At 43.4% G+C, this 22,976-nt stretch overlaps 1 protein-coding gene and 1 long non-coding RNA gene across 7 annotated transcripts in view; one reads left to right on the top strand and one right to left on the bottom strand.

Moving 5' to 3' along the window:
* Positions 1-22,976, top strand: part of ATP8B1 (ATPase phospholipid transporting 8B1) — a 127,917-nt gene that overhangs the window by 97,174 nt on the left and 7,767 nt on the right. For all 3 annotated transcript variants that reach the window (XM_047827364.1, XM_047827363.1, XM_047827362.1), the window contains 10 exons: positions 677-720; positions 1,428-1,584; positions 7,421-7,609; positions 9,322-9,434; positions 11,271-11,435; positions 12,412-12,523; positions 13,722-13,797; positions 17,029-17,161; positions 17,572-17,860; positions 21,821-22,044. In XM_047827364.1, coding sequence (XP_047683320.1) covers positions 677-720; positions 1,428-1,584; positions 7,421-7,609; positions 9,322-9,434; positions 11,271-11,435; positions 12,412-12,523; positions 13,722-13,797; positions 17,029-17,161; positions 17,572-17,860; positions 21,821-22,044 — 1,502 coding nt within the window. The remainder of the gene's footprint in view (positions 1-676; positions 721-1,427; positions 1,585-7,420; positions 7,610-9,321; positions 9,435-11,270; positions 11,436-12,411; positions 12,524-13,721; positions 13,798-17,028; positions 17,162-17,571; positions 17,861-21,820; positions 22,045-22,976) is intronic.
* Positions 19,344-22,976, bottom strand: part of LOC125148906 (uncharacterized) — a 48,393-nt gene continuing 44,760 nt past the window's right edge. For all 4 annotated transcript variants that reach the window (XR_007145736.1, XR_007145737.1, XR_007145739.1 and 1 more), the window contains one exon: positions 19,344-22,036. This is a non-coding gene — a long non-coding RNA (uncharacterized LOC125148906). The remainder of the gene's footprint in view (positions 22,037-22,976) is intronic.

The raw sequence follows: 22,976 nt of genomic DNA, 5'->3' as shown, positions 1-22,976 counted from the left end.
ATAAATTTTATGTTATATATGTATGTCACCTGATTATTTTGAAAAAGGTGATTTCCATTCTAATATTCTGAAACATGCTGTATATTAACAAAAATATTCAGGCTAATACTGTATTCAATTCGAATGCTCTAACTTTTAAATAAAGACCTAATACAATTTTTTAATAGCTACAGGAACACTGTGCTTTCTCCTTGTAGAAAACTATACTATGAATATGTTTTCAGAGAAGGGGCATCTCAGATGTGGGAGCCCATGAAGAAGGTGGGACACTGGGGAATTAAGGAAGTGGTTCTCACGTACATGGTGACAGTCCCTTTCTAGCTGGGGGATAGATAAAGCACTTCAGAGGACAGGGGTCTGGCCCCAGAGGAGGATGCGGTATGGAACAAGAGAAGCACCAGTGTTTGAACCTCTAGACCAGGGGTCTGCAAACTCCTTCTGTAGAGAGCCCAGTAGGAAATTTTCTAGCCATTGCAAGCCAAAGGTGGTTCGTATCAGACTTTCTTCTTTGTTATGTTCTGTTTGGTTTTTACAACTCTTGAAAAATGTGAAAATCATTCTAAACTTGAAAGCTGTCCCCAACAGGCCGGGACCCTTAGAACCAAAGCAGGGGGAGGAGGAGGGACCTCTGCACGCAGGGGAAGACTCCATTTATCTTGTCCTGTTTGTTTCTCAGGAGACCATCGGGACGCTTCTCAAAACAATCACAGCAAGACAGAGGTGAGTCCTTTAACTGAAGGGAGGGTTTGGGGGTGTATTAGTTGCCTATGGCTGCTGTAATGAACTACCACAAAAAGGGTGGCTTAGAACAACAGAAATTCTACAGCTATTCTAGAAACAGAACAGAAATTCTACAACAGCTCTGGAGACTAGAAGTCTGAAATGAAGGTATCAGCAGGGCCATGCTCACTCTGAGGTTCTAGGGAAGAATCTGCCCTGACCTCTTCCTAGCTTCTGGTGCTTGCCTGCAACCCTTGGCGTTCCTTGGCTTATAGACCCAACACTTAGATGTCTGCTTCCATTGTCACATGGCGCTCTCCTTGGGTATCTGTGTCTGTGTCCAGATTTCCCTCCTCTTATAAAGACACCAGACATTGGATTAGTGCCCACCATCCTCCAGTGTGACCTCATCTTAACTTGATGATATCTCCAAAGACCTTATTTCCAAATAAGGTCATAGTCACAGCCACCCGGAGTTGGGATTTCAACATATCTTTGGGGGGTGGAGGGAACACAATTCAACCCACAACAGGATGTCTTTTTGTTTTAAGACAAGGGTGAGCCTCTTGACACATTAAAAAGTACGTTATAATCCTAAGAAAAATTTTCCATAAAGACTTGGCTTCCAAGAGAAGCTTCTATCATTTGCTAAGCCCACACTGTTATTTTAAAAATCACATTTGCTCGTCCTCCCCCACCTCTTTCAGCAAGTGGATTTCAGCTGGAACACGTTTGCTGACGGGAAGCTTGCGTTTTACGACCACTATCTTATCGAGCAAATCCAGTCGGGGAAAGAGTCGGAAGTTCGGCAGTTTTTCTTCTTGCTTGCAGTCTGCCACACGGTCATGGTGGACAGAATTGATGGTGAGTGTTTCCTGGCATCTGAGACACGGGGGCCCAGGTTTTTAGTTTTCAGGTAACTCGTGCCCGGCGCCCAAATGCACGTTGAGTAATATGCACGACACGTCTGGGTGAGCACCCACCCTGATGGTCTACGAGGCAGCAAAGCGTGAGACAAGCCCCCAGTCTATGAAAATGCACATCTTCTTCACAGGGATAGCTCCCAATGCGTTTATCACTTTGCAAGTGAAATCTTATCGTTAAAAGAAACGATTGACTCTTGCATTATGCGAGAAGAATCACAATCTTCCCACCCTGTTATTACTTGACGTTTATTGAGCGTGAAGAGTCAAGTCTTATCTGGATCGTGGCTGGACTTCGAACTTGAACAATCTTTACTGCAAAATAATTTCAGAGAGAATTTATTTTCTAGATTCAGATATGTTTGGGGTTTGAAATAATACCCGCCAGAGCCTCGGCTTCCTTAAGGTGCCTTTTTCATCGGAAGGAGCATAATTAACGTGTATTTGCATGGGAACCAGCAAAGCTGACGTGTAGATTCTTTTTTAAAAAATGTTTATTTATATATTTTGAGAGACACAGAGAGTGAGCAAGGGAGGGGCAGAGAGAGAGGGAGAGGGAGAATCCCAAGCAGGCTCCGTGCTAGCAGCATGGAGTCTGATGTGGGGCTTGATCTCACGAATCGTGAGATCATGACCTGAGCCGAAATCTAGAGTTGGACGCTTAACCGACTGAGCCACCCAGGTGCCCCTCCTTCGCAGAGTTCTTAAACGCAGCTCGTGCCAGCTTGGTGTTAGCAAATTTGTCCGATGTCAGTGAAAGCCATTTTTTCACATATGGACATTACACTAAGTTACACACCTGTGCGTTATAGAAAGAGGAAATGGAACCCTTTGGGCATTTCTGCAGGGAAGCGCAGGCTGCCTGCCCCTCCTGCACTTGAGTGAGTACAGCACAGGAAGGTGCCTTTCTGTTTTCTGACCCTGAGCTTTTGTGTGTGGCAAGTGCGAAATCTCCAGAGGGGGAATACGCAGAAAAACTGCATGTGTAAAACCTCTATGTGCTATCTTTCAGCAAATTTCAAAGAAATCCATTTCAAGCATGGGCATAATGGTCCAATAAAGCAAGAGACAGCGGAATTCAAATGGGGGCAGATACATGGAAGGTTATTAGCAGCCAAAGTGGAGGAAGACAGACATGCCGGGTCATGAATAACCCATGTAGAGGTCAAAGTCTGTTTTCTAGACAACCACGTTTTACTCACACGATAAGAATCAAGCATGATCTTTCTGAGCAACTTGGTTATTTTAGGTCTTGACTCATTAGTGAAATTATTCATCCTTTTGTGTATGTGTGTGTGTGGGGGGGTGGCATTTTGAGAGCTAACCAGCCAACTTGGGCAAATATAATTCTATGGTCTCTATTTTCTCTTCTTTTCACTGGGATATTATGGGAAGAGCCCTATTCGGCTGGAGATGGGCCAGCCCAGCTTTGGTTCCTACCAGAGCACCCAGTGTAGACCAGGATCTTCAGTCCAAGCATCAACTTCCTCAGTGTTGTGAGCAGAAGGTTGGAATTCAAGGTTCCTTTCAACCTCACATTGTGCTGGTCTCTGTCCCACTGTCTGCTGAGGCAGAGAATTGTACCTCCTGAGGAAACTTCTCTCACACAGCATGTGATGGGCCATTGCTCTAGCCACTATGAATGGAGAACGGCTTGATCTCTAGTGGGAGGAGGTTAAAAGAGAAATTGGTTTTGATGCATGAAGTACCTTGAAAGGGTCTCTTGGAAAGACCTTGGGAACCCCTCCTCCAGGTATGATAGATAAGGACATTCAGACCCAGAAGGCACAAGGACCTGTGTGACTCAGACAGCAGGTCAGAATCCCTTCCGGTGGGATCCCCTTGCCATCCCTGGGGTGGGGCGCCTTGCTCCTGTGTTTTCTCTCTCTTTGTAAGACTAACGGAGACTGGTCAGTCTTTTATTATGCATAACATCGACAGGAGAAGGGAGGAAATCCTTTCATACCTGTTGCCATACACATCTGCCTAGTGGAGCAGACAGTGTGTGTGGCCCGAGTGCTGAGTCCCCGTGGAGGCCCATGGGGGCAAATTGTGGAGAGGAGGCATCGGGTTTCTGTTGACTTTCCACAACTGTACTGAATTTCCACAACTCAGTAGCTGAAGACACCCATTCTTTAGCTCATAGTTCCCTAGGTCAGAAGCCTGGGCACGCATGACAGGGTTCTCTGTGCAAGATCTCCCCAAAATCAAGGTCGGTCACGTTCTCATCTGGAGCTCGGGGTCCTCCTCCGAGCTCACGTGGGAGCGCAGGATTCAGTTCTCCGCAGCTGAAGGACCGAGGCCTCCCTTCTTCCTGGCCACATGGCCCCCTCCATCTTCAAGGCCAGCAAGAGAGAATCCCTCTTCGGTGGAACCCCTTATATGCTTTGAAGCTCTCTCCCTAGGAAAAGCCCTGTGTCTTTAAGGACTCACCTAATTAGGTTGGGAACACTCAGATAATCACCCTGTCTTGAGGTCAACTGATTTGGGCCTTCATTACATCTGCAAGATCCCTTCCCAGCAGTACCTAGACTAGCATTTTGAATAACTGGAAGGAGGTGCTGTTATACTGGGGGGGGGGGGGGGGGGGAGGGAAGGGTCCTTGGGGCCCTCTTTGATTCCTACCTCCTGCAGAGGCTGTGTGAGAGCAGGGTGTGGAAGGCTTGGGGACCTCTTCTTCACCTGCAGGTCATTAAGTCAGGATGTGCTGTGATTAGAGGTGGCGTTTGAGGAGGCGGGAGCCTGGAGACACGGGAGACTGGGTTGGAAGCTGAGGGTCTGGATTATGGTGGGGTCTTTGGGAAGGATGAGGAAGCCATCGATGGGGGGGGCGGGGGGGGAGGGCATTCAGCGCGTGACTTGAAGGGGGTGAGATTGTTGAGGGGAAGGAGTGGTCTGAGAGGTAACTTGTTTCGGGGCAGGTGACCAGGGGATGGGCTCGTATCTGCCAGAGGAAGCTACGGGGTCAGAATCACCAGAGACGGGATTTGCGGTTTGAGCATCTTTTTTCATTGGCGCCGTTTTCCTGCTCCGCAAATTAGTTTATGAAAGAAAACAATGCCTCTCTGGTTGCCTCTGAGTGTAGAGTAAATAAAAGAGCTCTCGCCAGAAATGACTGCAGAGGATTATTTTTTAGTCCTGGTTTCTTCCTGCAAACATCAAGTTGGAGTTTGGACCAGCTCTCTGAATTTCTTCCTGTCTCCATTAGCCTGCAATTCTGTGGCTCTATTGCTCGAACCAAGTGGAAGGGTTTTTTTGGTCATGATAACAATATCAGTGTTTGCTCCAGATATGATTGCCTCAGTCATGGGAACGTTACCACCTTTTATCATTTCGTCGCTCTGTTTCTGTTGGAAGTAAGCTTGCCGTCAGCATGACGCGGGGAGATCACTGTGCCAGCTACACTTGCTGAAGTGGCTGTGTCCCCACTGCTGGTTGTTCAGCTCCCGTTAAGTATTTTGCCCTCCTGGGGCTCCTGGGCAGCTCAGTCGGTTGAGCGTCCTCCTCTTGATTTCGGCTCAGGTCGTGGTCTCGAGCTCACGGGATCGAGCCCTGAGTTGGAGCCTTCTTGGGATTCTCTCTCTCAGCCTTTCCTCCACTTGCACTGTCTCCCTCCCTCCCTCCCTCTCTCTCAAAATAAACATTAAAAAAATAGCTTGCCCTCTGGCAGCCGTGTGTGCTTGAGGAAATGGATGGATTTGGCGTGTACATTCGTAACTTCTGATGTATGCCTTTCTGGGTGAGCAGAAAACAACCTACAGTGTCCTCTTTAATTACTAATTGGGAATTGATTGATACTGACTTGGAGTGAGCCATCTGAGCAGGCGTGCGGGGGTACAGCCCTCCCTATAGCCGATTCCCCCAGGAGCATCCTCTCCTTCTGTGTAGCCTGATGTTTTCAAAAGCTGCCCATCCATCCATGGTCTGCTTCCTGCTCAAACCATGGTGGAAAAGGAAGTGCCTTTTTTCTGTAAACATTCACCTGACCGTGGAAGTACTTTTCCTTCTGCTTTGAAGCAGAATAACGAAAGTCGAAAAATGGAAAATCTTTTTCAACTTTTTACTGGAGTACAACAGGTGCACGGAGCCCAGCATGTAGTTCAGTAGGTTTTCACAAACTGAATCCTCCCGTGTCACGAGCACCCAGATTTTAAAAAACCGACCGTTATGAATCCCCCAGAAGTCCCCTGGTGTTCCCTTCCAGTCTTTGCCCCTCGAGGGGCACTAGTCCTGACCTGGAATAGCACAGGGATGCTTTGTCGGTTTCGTGGTCTGTGTAGACGGAATCACGCAGTGTGGACTTGCGTGTCTTGCTTCTTTCACTCAACGTTGTGACATTTATTCCAGTTGTTGAAGCGTCCTTGTGAAGAGAAGGCAGCTTCCCATTAATTGGCTTTAAACATCAAGAGGTTGAACAGACTGATGAATGTCGAGGTTTTATTTTAATATGGCTATGCTGAAGAAAGTACACTCTTCCAGAGCAAAGATAAAGTATACAACCTTTTGGAAAACAAATGACTGATATATGCCAATAGACTTGAAAAAATCAGTATTCTCTCTCTTTATGTTTTACTTATTTAAGTAATCTTTATGCCCAATGTGGGGCTCGAACTCTCGACCTCAAGATCAAGAGTCACATGCTTTTCTGACTGAGCCAGTCAGGTACCCCCAAAATTACCAGTTTTCTTTAGCTCGGTATTATCACTCTAGGAAGCTATCCTTAGAAAACAGTCCGTCAAACCTTTATACACCTGCAAAATGGTCGCTACAATGTTATTTTTGAGAGCAGAAAATTTGGAAATAGCCTAAGTGCGTATAATTGGAAAAATGGGGACGTGTTTACGTTCATTAAAATAATGTTTAGAAAGAATTTTTAAAGTTATGTCAATATGCTCAGAATATTGGGTCAAAATAACAAGAATGTAAACGTATGATAGAAACTATTACCGAATTCGGCATTTTTGAAAGGACCGGAAAGAATGATAAGAGCAAGCCAGTGGCTCTGTGTTTCCTCTGGATGGTGGCAGTCTGGGAATTTGTTTTCCTATTCCTGGACACTTGTCTTCTTTTCCTCTGGTTTATATTACTGTTTGTAATTAGAAATAAAACCAATAAAGTTTGAAAAGTGTTGGAGCGCCCGGGAGGTTCATTCGGTTAAGCGTCCAACTTCACCCCAGGTCGTGATCTCGCTGTTCATGGGTTCCAGCCCTGCATCGGGCTCTGTGCTGACAGCTCGGAGCCTGGAGCCTGCTTCAGATTCTGTGTCTCCCCCCCCCTCTCTCTCTCTCTCTCTCTCTCTCTCTCTGTGCCCCTTCCCTGCTCGCACTCTCTCTCTCTCTCTCAAAAATAAATAAACGTTAAAACAAAGAGAAAAAGAAAAGTGTTAATGTTGGCATACTCTTTAAGAATCAATGATTTGTGGGGCGCCTGGGTGGCGCAGTCGGTTAAGCGTCCGACTTCAGCCAGGTCACGATCTCGCGGTCCGTGAGTTTGAGCCCCGCGTCAGGCTCTGGGCTGATGGCTCGGAGCCTGGAGCCGGTTTCTGATTCTGTGTCTCCCTCTCTCTCTGCCCCTCCCCCGTTCATGCTCTGTCTCTCGCTGTCCCAAAAATAAATAAACGTTGAAAAAAAAAATTTTTTTAAAGAATCAATGATTTGTTTTCTTGGGGATGTGTTGGGCTTTGTGAGACATCCTTGCCCCCCGTGTGAGCCTCAACAGTGAGCCCTCCGTCTGGTTTTTACAGATTTTCTGGTTTTCTCTCCTGCCTCCTTTGTTAGGTCAGCTCAACTACCAGGCGGCCTCTCCTGACGAAGGCGCTCTGGTGAGCGCTGCCAGGAACTTTGGATTTGCCTTCCTCGCCAGGACCCAGAACACGATCACCATCAGTGAATTGGGGACCGAGAGGACCTACAGTGTTCTTGCCATTTTGGACTTCAACAGTGACCGGAAGCGAATGTCTATAATTGGTAGGTTTCCCTCAAGAGTGTGTCTGCGAATTGCTCATTAAGAGGTTGCCTTTTATGCATTTGATTTCATGGCACTAGAATAAAACAGGTGATGGAGGGACCACTCAGCTCCTGGGAGATTTCCATGGACTTCTTGAAACACGTTTTTTCCCTTTATTCTGCATGGGGTCCATCGCTCACGGGGACAATGGCAGTTTATCTTGAGTCTTGCAAATGTTGACATTCTTCAGCAATGTGAGCTGCGGCTGCAGGCTGCAGAACCTTCGGTGGTAACAGTGGGTGGTGGGTCCGTAACACGTGCTTTGGTTTTGTGAGGCCGTCCGAGCCTGTCTGCCCTACACTTGGCGGCAGGGAAGGGAGAAGCAGCAGGACAGGGGTTCAGAGGAAAGCAAGGCTGTGCTGATGGAGCAGAAGTGAATCTCCAGGGCAGGCTGCCATTCACTGTGGCTTCCCTATATTGAAATTTTTAAGTTCACAATTAGAAACAATTTCAAATTTACAGAAAAATTGCAAAAATGGTTTAGAGAACTCTTGTATTCTCTAACTCGACTGTTGGCATTGGCCATGTGTTGTCATTTTCGTCACATACAGATTCTTGTTTCCTGAACCATTGGAGAGTAAATTGCAGAGCTAAGGCTCCTTTCCCCTAAATACCTAAGTAGGTATTTCCTATGAACAAGAACATTCACTTATACATGAATACGATGATCAGAATCAGAAAATTCAGTGTGAGACAATATTATTATCTAATCTGCAGGATGTTTTCAGATTTTACCAGAAATTTTCTTTTCCCTGCCTCCCTCCCTCCCTTTCTTTCTTCCTTCCTTCTTGGTTCAAGACCCAAGATTGCATACTGCAGTAGGTGATTGTTAACTTTGGTCTCCATATGGGGAAACTGTTATATATATATATATATACGGACAAATGGATCTGTCCGATATTCCCTCGTGACTGAATTCAAGTTACGCATCGTTGGCAGGAAGGGTGCGTGGATTGGTGCTGTGTCCTCCCAGCATATCACATCTGGAAGCACAGGGTTATTCGTGATGTTAGGTTTGATTGCTCAGAAAGTGTTCATGAGATTTCTCCACTATGAGATTGAGTTTTTCACCAAGAAAAATATACAAGTTCAACTGTCTACTGAACTCTGATTGGGCACATTTTACTGAGTGCTTTCTGTGTGCCTAGCACTGATCTAGGTCGATTATCACGTCTGGCATTTACCTTGAACTCAAAATCAAGTTAGCTCTGAGGCACGTACTATCATTACATTATCTCACAGATCCAAAAATCCAAGAAAATGGTCACAAGGAGTCATGTTCTGGTCTGAGTATTAAAGGCAGTAAGCGTCCCAGGTTTATAGGTAAGAAAGATTCCTACAGCATGGACAAAGAAGGCATTATAGAAGATATTCGCACAGGGCATGGCACATAGTAGGGAATCAGTCAATATTTGCTGAGAGAATAAGTAAGGATAGGAAAAGCTGAGCTGACTACAGCATTCTTTTCATATTTATTTCACTATATTGCATTGTATGTAGATAGTGGCTTACCGACTTTGCTGAGAGGGAAGTGTTTCTAGGTGCATTTATGATTTTAAACTAATGGTGAATTATTAGCAGAGTCACCCTTCAAATCAACTTTAGAAATGTAGTTTTCTATTAAGAAATCAAAGCTAACTTTATGAGTTGCTTTTCCTTCTCTTACTACTAGTGAGAACCCCAGAAGGCAACATCAGGCTTTATTGCAAAGGCGCTGACACAGTGATTTATGAACGGTTACATCAGATGAATCCAACAAAACAAGAGACACAGGATGCCCTGGATGTAAGTCCCACCGTCACCCTTTCTGCCGCAGATTGCAAACTTCCTTTCTGATACTGTCTTGTGAGCCGAAATGAAAGCTCTGTGTGAACTGTTGACCCTTCTGTTGTCTTAGTGCAGTTGTGTGGAAAGAGCACCAATGTAGGAAAATGGCAGCCGTGTTCTGGTTCTGCCCCTGCTGCTGACTTCCTAGGACATGACCATGGTGTTCTTTCCCGGCATCCCGGTTGGCAGCATCTGTAGGACGGGCCCGGGGGAATGACTGGTCTGTCTTCCAGTGACCTTGAGCAAGCCACGTAACTATAGTGAGCTGTAGCCTTAGTATCTGGGTGGCCTCCAAGAATCCCACCAACCTCTTAAGGGACAATGAAGGAAAGAAAGCATTCATGTAGGATGGGGTGTGACAAAGCAATGCGTCGGATAACTGAGTTCTACCTTTGTTAGTAAATCAGTTTGGTCTTCATTACTTCAAATTTGTTATCTAAGGGGAATGTGAACTTAGTCCAATGATACTGCAGTTATTCAGAATGCTTCTGGAAATTTCTCTCTTGGAATTGCTTACCAATCCTCACATGGTTTTGGTTCTATTAATGATGGCAGTGAAGTATGGAGGATACCCATCAGACCTGGTAGCCCAGGTCTGCCTCTTCGCCTGTTTTGTGTCCTTGGGGGAAACAGCTGACGCCTCGCTGAAGCATTAATGACCCGTGTGAAAGAGGAAGAGGGCAATTCCTACCAAAGAGAGTCCTTGCAAGGGAAAGATCTTGCACAATTCCCAGGATTTAGTAAGTGCTTAGTAAAGGGTGATTTCTTCCCTGGGTCTGGTCGAGTTTGGGGCCAGCCAAAGGTCCTTGAGGAAGAAGCCTGTATATGTTGTTTACTTACGGGGGTCTCGTTTTAAGATTGATAGGTTGTTGAAGCAGTTACGATAGATCATTTCTCGTGAGGATATGAACACTGGCAATTTAATCAAACAGATGCAGAATCTTCCAAAGAATCTTGAAAGCAAACACTTAGTTGGGTGATGTGTTGGAACAAGATGTGACTGAAGTACTAAAAACATTTTTACTGGCTCATATTTAAGCTGTTTAAAATAGCTTAGGGGCGCCTGGGTGGCTCAGCAGGTTAAGCGTCTGACTCTTGATTTTGGCTCATGTCATGATCTCCCAGTTCATGAGATCCAGCCCTGAGTCAGGCTCTGCGCTGATGGCATGGAGACTACTTGGGATTCTCTCTCTCCTTCTCTCTGCCTCTCACCCATTCGCACTCTCTCTCTCTCTCTCTCAGAATAAACATTAAAAAAAATAAAATAGCTTAAATCTGTTCACCATGATTAAAATTTCCAGCCACTCTTTTTCATTAAAATGTTTTACCACAGCTTTAACGGTGGCTCAGGTATTTCCGAACTGGTTTGAGGATATAATGCTTGGTCGAGAGTCCACAGTTGATTGGGCTTGTAACAGTTTGTGGGAACAAATTATAAAGTTGTCAGGCCTGTGTTTACGACATCATCACACCCCCAGGCAGCTCCCTTGTCTGCTATTTTCTGTGTGGTTACGAGAAAGAGTTTTCTTCTCTCTAGCGACTTGATTTAGAGGAAATGTATACCTTTCTCTTTAACTAATTTGGGAACTACAAATAGGACCCTAAGAATACTTAAAGTGGAAAACAAAGTATTTGTTTAATCTCCTCTATAGAATGTATTTATTCAGAGTCCATTATCTTTCATGACCTCTTTTTAAACGCGGGTACTGTTTTACTTCAAAGAAAGATTTCAAACTGGATCTTAAGTTACATAAAATTAACTCATCTTTGTTGGGTGGCTGATCTTTTAAATAGATCTTTGCAAGTGAGACTCTTAGAACTCTGTGCCTTTGCTACAAGGAAATTGAAGAAAAAGAATTTGAAGAATGGAATAAAAAGTTTATGGCTGCCAGTATAGCCTCAACCAACCGGGATGAAGCTCTGGATAAAGTGTATGAGGAGATTGAAAAGGACTTAATTGTGAGTTTTAACCTTCATGACTTGCTATTCTAAACAGAACTGGACGTTTTACTAAGTTCTGTCATATTTTTTAATTTTTTTTTTCCAACGTTTATTTATTTTGGGGACAGAGAGAGACAGAGCATGAACGGGGGAGGGGCAGAGAGAGAGGGAGACACAGAATCAGAAACAGGCTCCAGGCTCTGAGCCATCAGCCCAGAGCCCGACGCGGGGCTCGAACTCGCGGACCGCGAGATCGTGACCTGAGCCGAAGTCGGACGCTTAACCGACTGTGCCACCCAGGCGCCCCGAGTTCTGTCATATTTTTAATCTCATGCTTGAAAGATAATTCTAACTTCAGCATTTCAAATTAGTGCAAAGGAACTAGGTCACTTGAATTTCTTCTGTCCAGTGAGCGAGACAGAAGTTGCCACTATGAGAAAACAAAGGAAAGAAAACATTGAGCTTCCAATCTGATTCTGGTATTTTTTATCTCGCTTATTGTAATTCATTATGATTTTTACACGATGACAAATCATATGTTTTATTACACTTTGAGAATTACTGGACTGATTTGTATCTTGTAAAACCTCGAAACAAGAAAATGATACCATTTGTAAATGAAATTTCTCAAAGTTTAATAACTATCGCCTGTAGAATTTAGATTAGAAGGAAATAGCTAGTATTGACCTTCAGGGAGAGGAAGTGGCTTGTGTCCACGTAAAATAGCCTGTATGTAACGAAAGTATATGTTTAACATCCTTGATTTTGTACTTACATTTTTACTTTGGTAAACTACTTTAAGCGAAAAGGGCTTGAATGTTTTATTTTTCGGTATGAACCGCAGCCACCCCTGCTGTTATTACTGGCCCCAGTAGAGCGCCAATCGGGGTATATAATTAGCCATTCTGCGTATTGTAGGCTGGCAAACTGCAATTACAGAACATTTTGAGCTTATTTTGCTAATTCCTTTTTTTTTTTGAAATGTACATTCCAGCTACTGGGAGCCACAGCTATTGAAGACAAGTTACAGGATGGAGTCCCAGAAACCATTTCGAAACTTGCAAAAGCTGACATCAAGATCTGGGTGCTCACTGGAGACAAAAAGGGTAATTCAGTTTGCGGGGAGGCGTATCTGTTAACTCATTAAGCGTTCATAGTTCCTGTGTCCCTTGCCCAAGATGATTTTCTCAGACTTTCCATCCTGCACAAATCCGGTCCATTCCTTTGAGACAGAGATGCTTTCTTTAAGAAACCCTTCTCCGTTATTCCAGCTTACGCTGACAGCATCCTTCCAGAAACTCCCTCGGTAGCAGAGTTTTATTTCTTCTACTTGAGCTCCTGATCAGGCCATTTTAACTGTGTGGTCAGTCTGATCTTTCCAGCCAGACGTGAACTCCTCTCGTGAAAGGACCATCCCTTTGGTCCCTTTGTCATTTGTTGGGCACAGAGCAGAACATAAAGAAACTGCTGAGTAGTAACTTTTGCTTTTTTCACCCATTTTATTGCCTGAAAACTATAATTAAAATTTTACACCCAAGGGATGATTTGAAGTTTTAAATTTAGAGCTCAACAAGGCATTCTTTGGCATTGATACCCTCCTACAAGCCTCTCACGGAAACCAGATAATTTCTCTTACTCTGACATCATTTGTGAGTTACACACTCCGATAAGCTAAGGGAAGTCCTGACCTTAAACAAATAACAGTGGGCGGTGATGGGAAAAGGGGAAAAGTCTCCAGTAGGGGCCCCATGTGAGGGTTTATGGAAATAATTATCTCTTTTTTTCCGTAACAGAATGATTAAGCCACATGAACTGAATGTGCTTAGTAATTCAATGAACACCGATTTGTTAATCAGTTTGTATATTTATAGATTTGATAAGAGAGTACATTTTATAACTGAAAACTTCTCAAACCAGACTTTGAGTTCTACTTACTTTATCACAGAAAAAAGGCTTTTGCCCCCCTTTTGTGTATATACATTGCTACTGAAAAAAAAAAAACCTCACCATATTTGATTGAATCTGGCTGTTACTTGAAAAAAAAATGCTTATTACTAGATAGTCAACTATTCATCAATAGGCACAACACTTTGTTTTTTTTTTAAGTTTATTTATTTTAAGAGAGAGCACGTATTAGTGGGAGAAGGACAGAGAGAGAGAGAGAGAGAGAGAGAGAATCCCAAGCAGGCTCTGCGCTGTCAGCACAGAGCCTGATGTGGGGCTCGAACCCACGAACCAAGAGATCATGACCTAAGCCGCACCCCAACACCTAGTTTGGTTTTGTTTTTTTTCTTTCTGTTGTAGAAACTGCTGAAAATATAGGATTTGCTTGTGAACTCCTGACTGAAGACATGACTATCTGCTATGGGGAAGATATCAAGTAAGTAAAGGCAAATCTAGATGTGGTAGACACAGCAAATACGGAGAAATGGGAGCGAGAATGTCAATTCAGACAGTTTTCCTCACATTTAAATAAGGCAAGAGAACACAGGTAGTTCCAGGTTAGCATGGCTGGATCTCCTTTTGAGCAAGTTTTAGTGTTAGGGGAACTGGAGGCCCTTATTCACCCTTTCAGGGGCCATTTCTCTGCATTTCTTACAAGTCTTCAGTGCTTGCCTGCTGATAAAAAAAAAAAAAAAAAAAAAGTGAGCCTGAGACATCACCAGCCAACTGATGCTGGAGTGCTGCCTTTTCAAGGAATTGTAATTTTGTAAGAAACAAACAGAAGGAAAGAAACCACACAATTTTGCTTGGAAGGAAACGGGTGGATAGGACACACCTCTAGTCTCGTCTGGATGGGGCAGGATATTTCGAAGCGTAGCCTGTCCTGAAACACTTGAGAGCCCAGAATCATAGGAGACCTGGAAACGTGTAAGGAGAAGCCCCGCCTGGTGGTAAAGCCAGAAACGTGAGGCAGAAGTTACGCGGTGGTGCTATCTTGACAGTTTTATTTATTCCTCAAGTCCTTGCCTTACGACCCCCTCCTCCAGGCTGTCATGAGGCCAAAAGCTGTGAACTTGCCTCATTTGGTAAGAGGCTGGAGGGAGTCGATGGAGGTCGTTAGTCTTGTTTCCAATGATGGTGACAGAGCTTTCGCGAGTTGTTCCAGTATATTGGGCACTCGGGCTAAATTAGACACACCAAATCAGCGGCTCTAAAATCTACATCCATCAGTTCTGTTTGAATGCATAAACCATGCCTCTTGGTGCTTTTAGCTTTTAAAAAATAGCAACAGACAAATAAATAGTAACATGTTTACTTAAGTAGTTTCTTGGTTTCAAATACTTTGGTTAATTGCCAGGTTTTATTTCTTGTAGATGGGGGCCCTAATAGATTTCTGGTCTCTCTTTCTCAAGTGTTGAAAATTGGGCCCTGAGCTAAATTAGAAGATAAAATTTATGCAAGTAACAAATTTTATGATCATGCTCTTAGCTAAGTTAACCTTTCTAGAGGGCTGAACCATCTATCTCTCTAGGTGGTTCCTAAAAGGATGATTCCTATAGAATGGTTTGAATGGGTAACTTCATGCTTTTTCTCTTTCAGTGATTTGTCTTCCTCACTCCTTATTTTCAACTTGAAAATGAGAAATTAATGTGGAAAAAAGAATAAAAAATACCTAATTCTCTAGTGTAGTGGTTCTCAACGGGGTGGTTTTGCCTTGCAGGGAAATGTGGCAGTCTGACAGTTGACACTGAGCTTAGCCTGAAAGACTCAAGAGGAGGCTCCTTTTCCATACTTAGCCCCTCTATTCAATTCCACATTACAACTTTTTCCACTTGACGGTATAAATTTCCTTGCTCTGTGAAAACAACAACCCTAATCTGTTCTATTATGTGTTGATTATCTTGTCGGGAGTTAACGATCTTGCTATTTCTACTTTGCACTCAGCGCCCCTGCTTGAATTATGCCGAGATATTAACATTCTGGTGCAGCCATTTCTCAGTGTTTCCAGACATCATGAATCTTTGGTTGTTTTAATATGGAAGGAAGGAGAGGTACTACTGGCTTCTAATAGGTAGAGACCAGGGATGCTGCTGAATATCCTACAGGGCAATAGTCAGCCACATACAACAAAGTATTACCTGGCCCAAGACATCAATAGTGCTAAGGTTGAGAAACTTGCTCTTGAAGGTGAAGAATGGTGGCTGTGTGTAACAAGGAAAGCTGTGGGCTGAGAGTAAGGAGACCTGAGTCTTCAATCTCTTTGCCTATCAACTTACTCCAGGTGAATCGCATCCTCTCTCATGGGCTTGGACTTCCTTGGGTGTAACATGAAGAGTTTGGATAAGATGTTCATGGAGCCTTCCACTCTAAAATTCCATGACTAATTTTTCTATCACATGAATGTGTTACATGTGGTCTTCTCAATTACTTTTTGATACAAAGCACTGAGAATTTCTCAAAAGCAAACATAACTTTATGTGGAAGTAAGCTTCTTTTTGCCAAATAGAAGCCACTGTTTATAATACACTGTATTATAAATTATAATACACTATATACCCAGGTATAATAATTCAGGTCAAGATTGCCTTCCTTCTGTTGGTCCTGAGCATATTTTCAATTGTATCTTCCTTTAGCTGTCTTTGGCAAATAACGGAACGCCAAGAACAGGGTGCCCCGTGGGGGAGGAATTAAGACTTAAATAAGATTATGTCACCTGATTTAAAAATGGGCTAAGGATTTGAATAGACTTTTCTCCAAAGAGGATATACCAACAGCCAACAAGCATATGAAATGATGCTCACTCATATGCTCAAGCATATGAAATGGTGCTCAGACATTAAGGAACTGCAAGTTAAAACCAGAAAAAGTTATTACCTCACACCCTTTCAGGATGGCTTCTATCAAACAAACAAAACCAGAAAATAACAAGTATGGGCAAGCATGTGAAAATTGGAGTCCTTGTGCACTGTTGGTGGGAAAGAAAATGGTGTAGCTGCTATGGAAAACAGTATGGTGGCTCCTCAAAATAGTTAAAAAGAGAATTACCATATGATCCAGCAATCCCACTTGTGGGTATATATCCCAAAGCATTGAAAGCCAGAACTCAAAAGAGATATTTGCACACCCACGTCCATAGCAGCACTATTCACAATAGCCAAGAAGTAGAAGCAACCCAATTGTCCACTGATGGATGAATGGACAAACAAAATGTAGTATATCCATACGCTGGAATATTATTAAAGAGGAAGGAAATTCTGACATGTGCTATAATAGCAAATGAATCTCGAGGACAGGGAGATAAGCCAATCGCAAAAAAAAAAAAAAAAACAAGTACTGTGTGATTCCACTTATGGGAGTTCTCTTATAGTGTTCAAATTCGTAGAAACAGAAAATAAAGCAGTAGTTACCAGGGACTAGGGGAAGGGGGTCACTTAACTGGTATAGAGTTTCAGTTTGGCAAGATGAAAAAGTTCTGGAGATTGGTTACAAAGCAGTGTGAATACACTTAATACTACTGAACTGTAGAAATAGGTGAGATGATAAATTTTACGTGGGTTTTTTTTAAAAACACAAATAAAAATAGAGATTATATGTCAAAGGTACTTCACAGTCAAGGGCCCATTTATAGTCTTGTGCTCTTAAACACTTAAATTTCTTTTCCCCCCAGTGCTCTTCTTCACACAAGGATGGAAAACCAGAGGAACAGAGGTGGAGTCTATGCAAAGTTTGTACCCCCCGTGCACGAACCTTTTTTTCCACCTGGTGAAAGTCGTGCTTTAATAATCACGGGTTCTTGGTTGGTGCGTATCTTTACTGTATCTGTGTGTGCCTTTGCCTTAAACTACAGCAGTTCGTTGTGGACTGATCTGAGATGGTTTCTCATACAAACTGACAGCCTAAAAATCTCTTGGCCTGTGAATGAGTGGCAATTTCCCAAGTGTGAGACTTTCTATATGATACATGAAAGGAAATCCATCAGACTGGTAATGGTGGATAGCCCTGGTTTATCAATCAATGAATAATTGTAATTTTTTTTTTCTTTGTACATTTGTGTTTTCTAAATTTCCATGGTAAGTAGGTTTTATAATCAGAACAGTATCATCCATGAGATAACCCAAGAACCATCCTCCACACGATTAAAGTCTTGGAAATGGTACCCTCGAGATAAAAACTAAGATGGTTGTAATCCTCTCCCTCTCTAATCTCACAGAATGAAATTCTTCTGGAGAAAAAGACCAAGAGAAGTAAGATTCTGAAGCTGAAGTTCCCGAGGACGGAAGAAGAAAGACGGATGCGGACGCAGAGTAAAAGGCGTCTGGAAGCCAGGAAAGAGCAGAGGCAGAAGAACTTTGTAGACCTGGCCTGTGAGTGCAGTGCAGTCATCTGCTGCCGGGTCACCCCCAAGCAGAAGGCAATGGTGGTGGACCTGGTGAAGAGGTACAAGAAAGCCATCACGCTGGCGATTGGAGACGGGGCCAATGATGTAAACATGATCAAAAGTGAGTCTCACCCAGGGCCGATGCCACCCGAACCGCTTTAGAGAAGGAAAGGCAGGAATGTTTCCGAGGGTAGTAGTTCCAAATCCCATAGCTCAGGCTCTGAGAAAGCAGCTGATAAAGGCATGTAACCACGATGATGACACCTGTGACCCTGCCCTGAGGAAGCTCAGTCTACCCCAGTAGGAGAGAGCAGGTAGGACAGTGCCCCTCAGAGGATGCCAAAGAGAAGACGAGCTCCACATGAGTGAATTTGGCCTCCTCTGTTTCCCTCTTTTACACACATGTGGACTTGTTTTGTTTTCCCTCGCTTACTGCTTCTCCTCCTCTATTTCCTTAAGGCTTATTAGAATCCTATTTAGTAAGCTTGGTGAAAATTTCTGCCGAGCGCGGAGTAAATTGTTGAATTCTCTTTAGTATTTGAGAGTATTTTGCTTTCTTATCTCAGCATCTTTTTTTCTGGGGCTTTCTTCTTGCCTTTGGGAAATTGGGTGACCTCGTACGAGCCCGAGGGAGCACATGTGGCATTGAAACACAACTCTAACATGGCCTTGCCATCCTCCTGACCTTCCTAGGAGACTGCCAAGGGTCGTTTCGCTGGGGGGAGGGCTTTACGTCTCCACAAATTGAAGAACTGAGCCCTGTCATACAGAAATACATTGTGCCAGTGTTAGAGCATGCAGAACTGAAGCTTCATCAACACGCCTGAGTCCTGGGTGGTTTTTCCTCCCTGTGTTACTGTCAGGGAGCATCTTGTAATGAAAACGCCCCAACTAGTGAGCTGTGAATGCTCGATTTCATTCCACCAACATGCCGTGTCGCCTTGGGCTTATGCTCCGGCCTCAATTTTCTCATCTGAAAATTATGATTTCTGAGGTCACTTCCAGTTTTGTGATATTATTAGTTCAAACTATGACATAACCACGTATGTTCTACTAGAGAACTAAAATGCATTATGTACAACTAGACTTTTAATTCAAGCCTGTTTTGTAATTCATGTGTCTCTTTCTTTTCTTAGAGTCTCTTCCTCCTCCTCGATCTATACTAAGAATATTCCAACTTTATCTTCCTCGGCAGGAGTCAGCTATATGATGTATGTCTTCTTGCTTCTTTATCACGTGTCTGTCTGTGGCCACTGCTGGTTTAATTTCTTCTCCAGGGTGTTTTGCATGTGCCAATCCTACCATACGACTGGCATTTCTTGCCCCAAATTACATCAGTCTCTTTCCTCTACAGCCAGCTCTAGGTTATTTTCCATTGTGTACCCTTAGCATCAATAGCTGTGCCAAAAGGGCGAGTAACTCAAACATTAGTTTTACTCAGTTACAATGGAGACTTCTAGATGTTGGAGAGAGGGTTACCTTGCAAATTTACCATCTGACTAGGTGACTTAGACTTGAAATTTTGTTTGTTCCAAGGAGTTTACCAATTGATAGCAAAAGGGATCACAAAGTCAACATAAGTAACCTTATAGAGACTTGTTTTCTTAAGTTCTAAGAATTTTATTAAGCTCTGTTATATGGTCGGTGCTTTTATATATAACAGGGAACATCCATCTGGGGTGCAAATCAAAGAAACTCAGGTGTCCCTGGAAGTCCAGAGCTTTACCCAAGTATTGATAGTGCCTTTTTGTATTTTAGAAAAACTGGCATTGCTTTCACCTGTATAAAATACAATATACAGAAATTATATTTGTTTCTAAAGAAATACAGTAAAATTTAAGTGTCAGAAAAACTTGGCCATTTGTTAGCATGTTCCACATTTAGTAGAAGTGGAGGGAACTGCAACCCGCCCCCCCCCCCATGTTTTTGCCTCTAGCAAGGACGCAAGGACTCTCATGGGCTCCCCTGTCTCCCTCTCTTGGGCCTGAAGATGTCTGCTGGCTGGTGGGTGGTGTTTTTTCTTGGTCTAAGACCCTAAGAATAAGCAAGAAGCACGAGAGGGGAGACAGAGCCACAAAGGCTTGAGGCAATGATGAGTCTGTTAAGGAACTATGAAGGAGCCTACCAGTGAGGCATCTGAAACCACATTTTTGAAACTTCAGGAAAATCTAGGTGTCTATATTTAGATTATAGGGAAAAAAACATGTAGCCCTATAAAGTACATCTCCTCAGTTGCCCTGAATCCCCTGTGAACTGTGGCTGTGTTCTTTCACACGCTGTCCTTGGTGTGCTCAGCGAAAAGGCTGGGCTGGACATCAGGGGCTCCTTCTCCTTGGCTCCAAGAGAACCTCAACATCTCCCTTTGTTGCTTGATCGGAAAAGTAGCCCATGGTTCGGCAGGAAAGCACAGTTTGGCAACCACGACTAGTCATAAGAATTATTTATGTGTTTAAAAAGAAGTCATAAATATTGAATGAGACCTGCAATTCATTCTATTTTTTAGAATCGCAAAGTGTTACTGAAAACGTAGGTTTGGCCAAGTCACTGTGTCACTTTGAATTTGCCAGACCCTGTACTCTGCCACTAAGGCAGGATTTTTGGAGCCGCTTTCAGTTGGAAACCCTGCTGAGTTGGCAGTCATGTCTCTGGGTCTGAGTAATAATAGATTATGTTCTCCAACACACATTCTCTAGCAGATCTCAGTATGTCTTTAGTTCCATGCCTCTTAAGACCTATATAAAATTCGTAATTTGCTAAGTTGAAACTGTGACTAAGTGACTATTGGAAGGATGGACAGAATTGTCACTTTCATTTTTATCCATTCTGGAAACCTTCTGCAGCCAAAAAAAAAAAAAAAAAAAAATGTGTCTCTTAAGGTCACGGTGGGCCATGACTAAATGCTGGAAGTTTAATACTTAGTTAACTAAGTATATTATAGTTATCATATACTATATAAACTAGTATCTTAGTTAAAACACTTTTGATTGTAAATATTAAAGAACAGCTAACGCAAGCTTAAGACAAAAAGAAATTTATTTTAAAAGATCTAAAGATGTTTCATGCCTCCCAAAAAGCCAGACCTCAGGAAGATGCTGGAACCAGGAACCCAGCTTCTGTTCAATCCTCCTTCTAGACCACTTTACTTCTGCCTCTCAGAACCCTTTGGAAATAAATATATCTGTCCCACAACTCAAGAATTTAGAAGTTAAAATGACAAACACAAACCCAAATCTTAGTTCCAAAATGTGAAAGAGACACGGATTGGTCCAGCTTGGGTTCTGTGCCAAGGATAGCATAAGAAACAGACCCCCCTGGGTACTTTAAGCAGGAAGTGATTAATGTAAGGGACTAAGTGCTCACAAAAGCGCTGGATAGACTGAAGAAGCAGGTGCCAGGCTGAGCCTCGAATGTCTTAGTCACGCACCAGAGGAGCTTCTAACTTTGAGGCTTCTGTGAAGGGCTTTTCAGCTGAAGAACTTTTGTCCGTCAACCTCCAGGCAGCTGGAGAGAGGATATGAACTCTACTGCAGAAATGCCACAAAGGGAAGGGCTGCTGGGCTCCAGGTGGCTCGCAACGATGGAACCCAATTCACAAATAGAACCTTGCTGCGAGGAAGTCAGAGCGGGGTTAGGTTTTTATCTGCTTTCCCACCTTTCCAATAGAACAAGGGTGACATGAAGGTTGGGAGAGCCAATCTGTATATGCTACCGATGACCTACCAGCCCAGAGCTGCCTCAGCTGTGGCCAGGGAGGCAGGGACACACAGTATGCACGGATTCCTTGGGTTCCCTCCGTGGGTGGGAAGGATGGCTTATGAGCTGGGCAGAAAACCCAAATGGAATTTACCACCCACCTGAGTTCACAAATACTCCTCAGAGCCCTTGCCTTGTGCTTTTTTTAGCCACTTGTATCTCTGACATAAAGTTGAGTTCAGAAGCTGGGGCGGGGCTGGTGAGCAAGAGTTTTCATTGCTCCAAGAATGTCTGTTTCTTTGTTTTACTGTGGAAACATTTTTATCATCTCCATGTTTTGCTTTAAAATTAGCTTATGATTCACATATCTTCTCCCTCCGCCCCACAGCTGCCCACATTGGTGTTGGAATAAGTGGACAAGAAGGCATGCAAGCTGTCATGTCAAGTGACTACTCCTTTGCCCAGTTCAGATACTTGCAGAGACTGCTGTTGGTACACGGCCGGTGGTCTTACATAAGGATGTGCAAGTTCCTTCGATATTTCTTTTACAAAAACTTCGCATTTACGTTGGTTCATTTCTGGTACTCCTTCTTCAATGGGTACTCTGCACAGGTAATATAAGAATTATTATTATCTGATGAATAGAACTCTTACATAAATAAAAGTCTACTTCTGAAAAAAACCTTTCCCCTCCATATTTGCAGTTTTGAGGCTCTCCTAATAGTTGAGGCACAGATTGAGATTACAGATGATGTTTCTTTAAAAAAAATTTTTTTTATGTTTTATTTATTTTTGAGAGAGAGAGAGAAAGAGAGACAGCGTGAGCAGGGGAAGGACAGAGAGAGAGGGAGACGCAGAATCCAAAGACAGGCTCCAGGCTCTGAGCTGTCAGCATAGAGCCCGATGCAGGGCTCAGACTCACGAACCGTGAGATCATGACCTGAGCCGAAGTCAGACACTTTATCGACTTAGCCACCCAGGCACCCCGATGATGTTTCTAAAATGTTTCTGGTGCTTTAAAAATACTTTAGCTTGCCTTTGAAAAGTTGGGATTTGTTCCTGGCTTTTATGTGTTTCGCCTGAGATTTTTTATAAGTTACCTTGCCATTAAGAACAATAAGGGGCACCTGGGCGGCTCAGTTGGTTAAGTGTCTGACTCTTGGCTTAGGTTCAGGTCATGATCTCACAGTTTATGAGTTCAGGTCTGGTGTCAGGCTTTGTGCTGACAGCACAGAGCCCGCTTGGGATTCTCTCTCTCCCCCTCTCTCTGTCCCTCCCGTGCTTGCTTGCTCTCTCAAAATAAATAAACTTAAGGAATAATGATAAATTATTCAACTTTGACAGCAAATCAACAATGCTATTGTGATCAAGGCTAAAGGGATTATCTAAATTTTGGATGATCACAGATCTGTTCTCAATCTTTTTTTTTAAGTTATGGCTGAAATGGGAGTGGGGGTCATATATGTTAAAACGGTGATACGACAGAAAAGCATCACGAGTAAAATTGAACCTGTCAGCGCCTGTGGTTGTCCAAACTTCTGATG

This window comes from Prionailurus viverrinus, chromosome D3 (genome assembly GCF_022837055.1).
Source record: "Prionailurus viverrinus isolate Anna chromosome D3, UM_Priviv_1.0, whole genome shotgun sequence".
NCBI classification, from domain to species: Eukaryota; Metazoa; Chordata; class Mammalia; order Carnivora; family Felidae; genus Prionailurus; species Prionailurus viverrinus.
The sequence above is the reverse complement of the archived record's forward strand: the minus strand, read 5'-3'. Positions and strand labels throughout refer to the sequence as shown.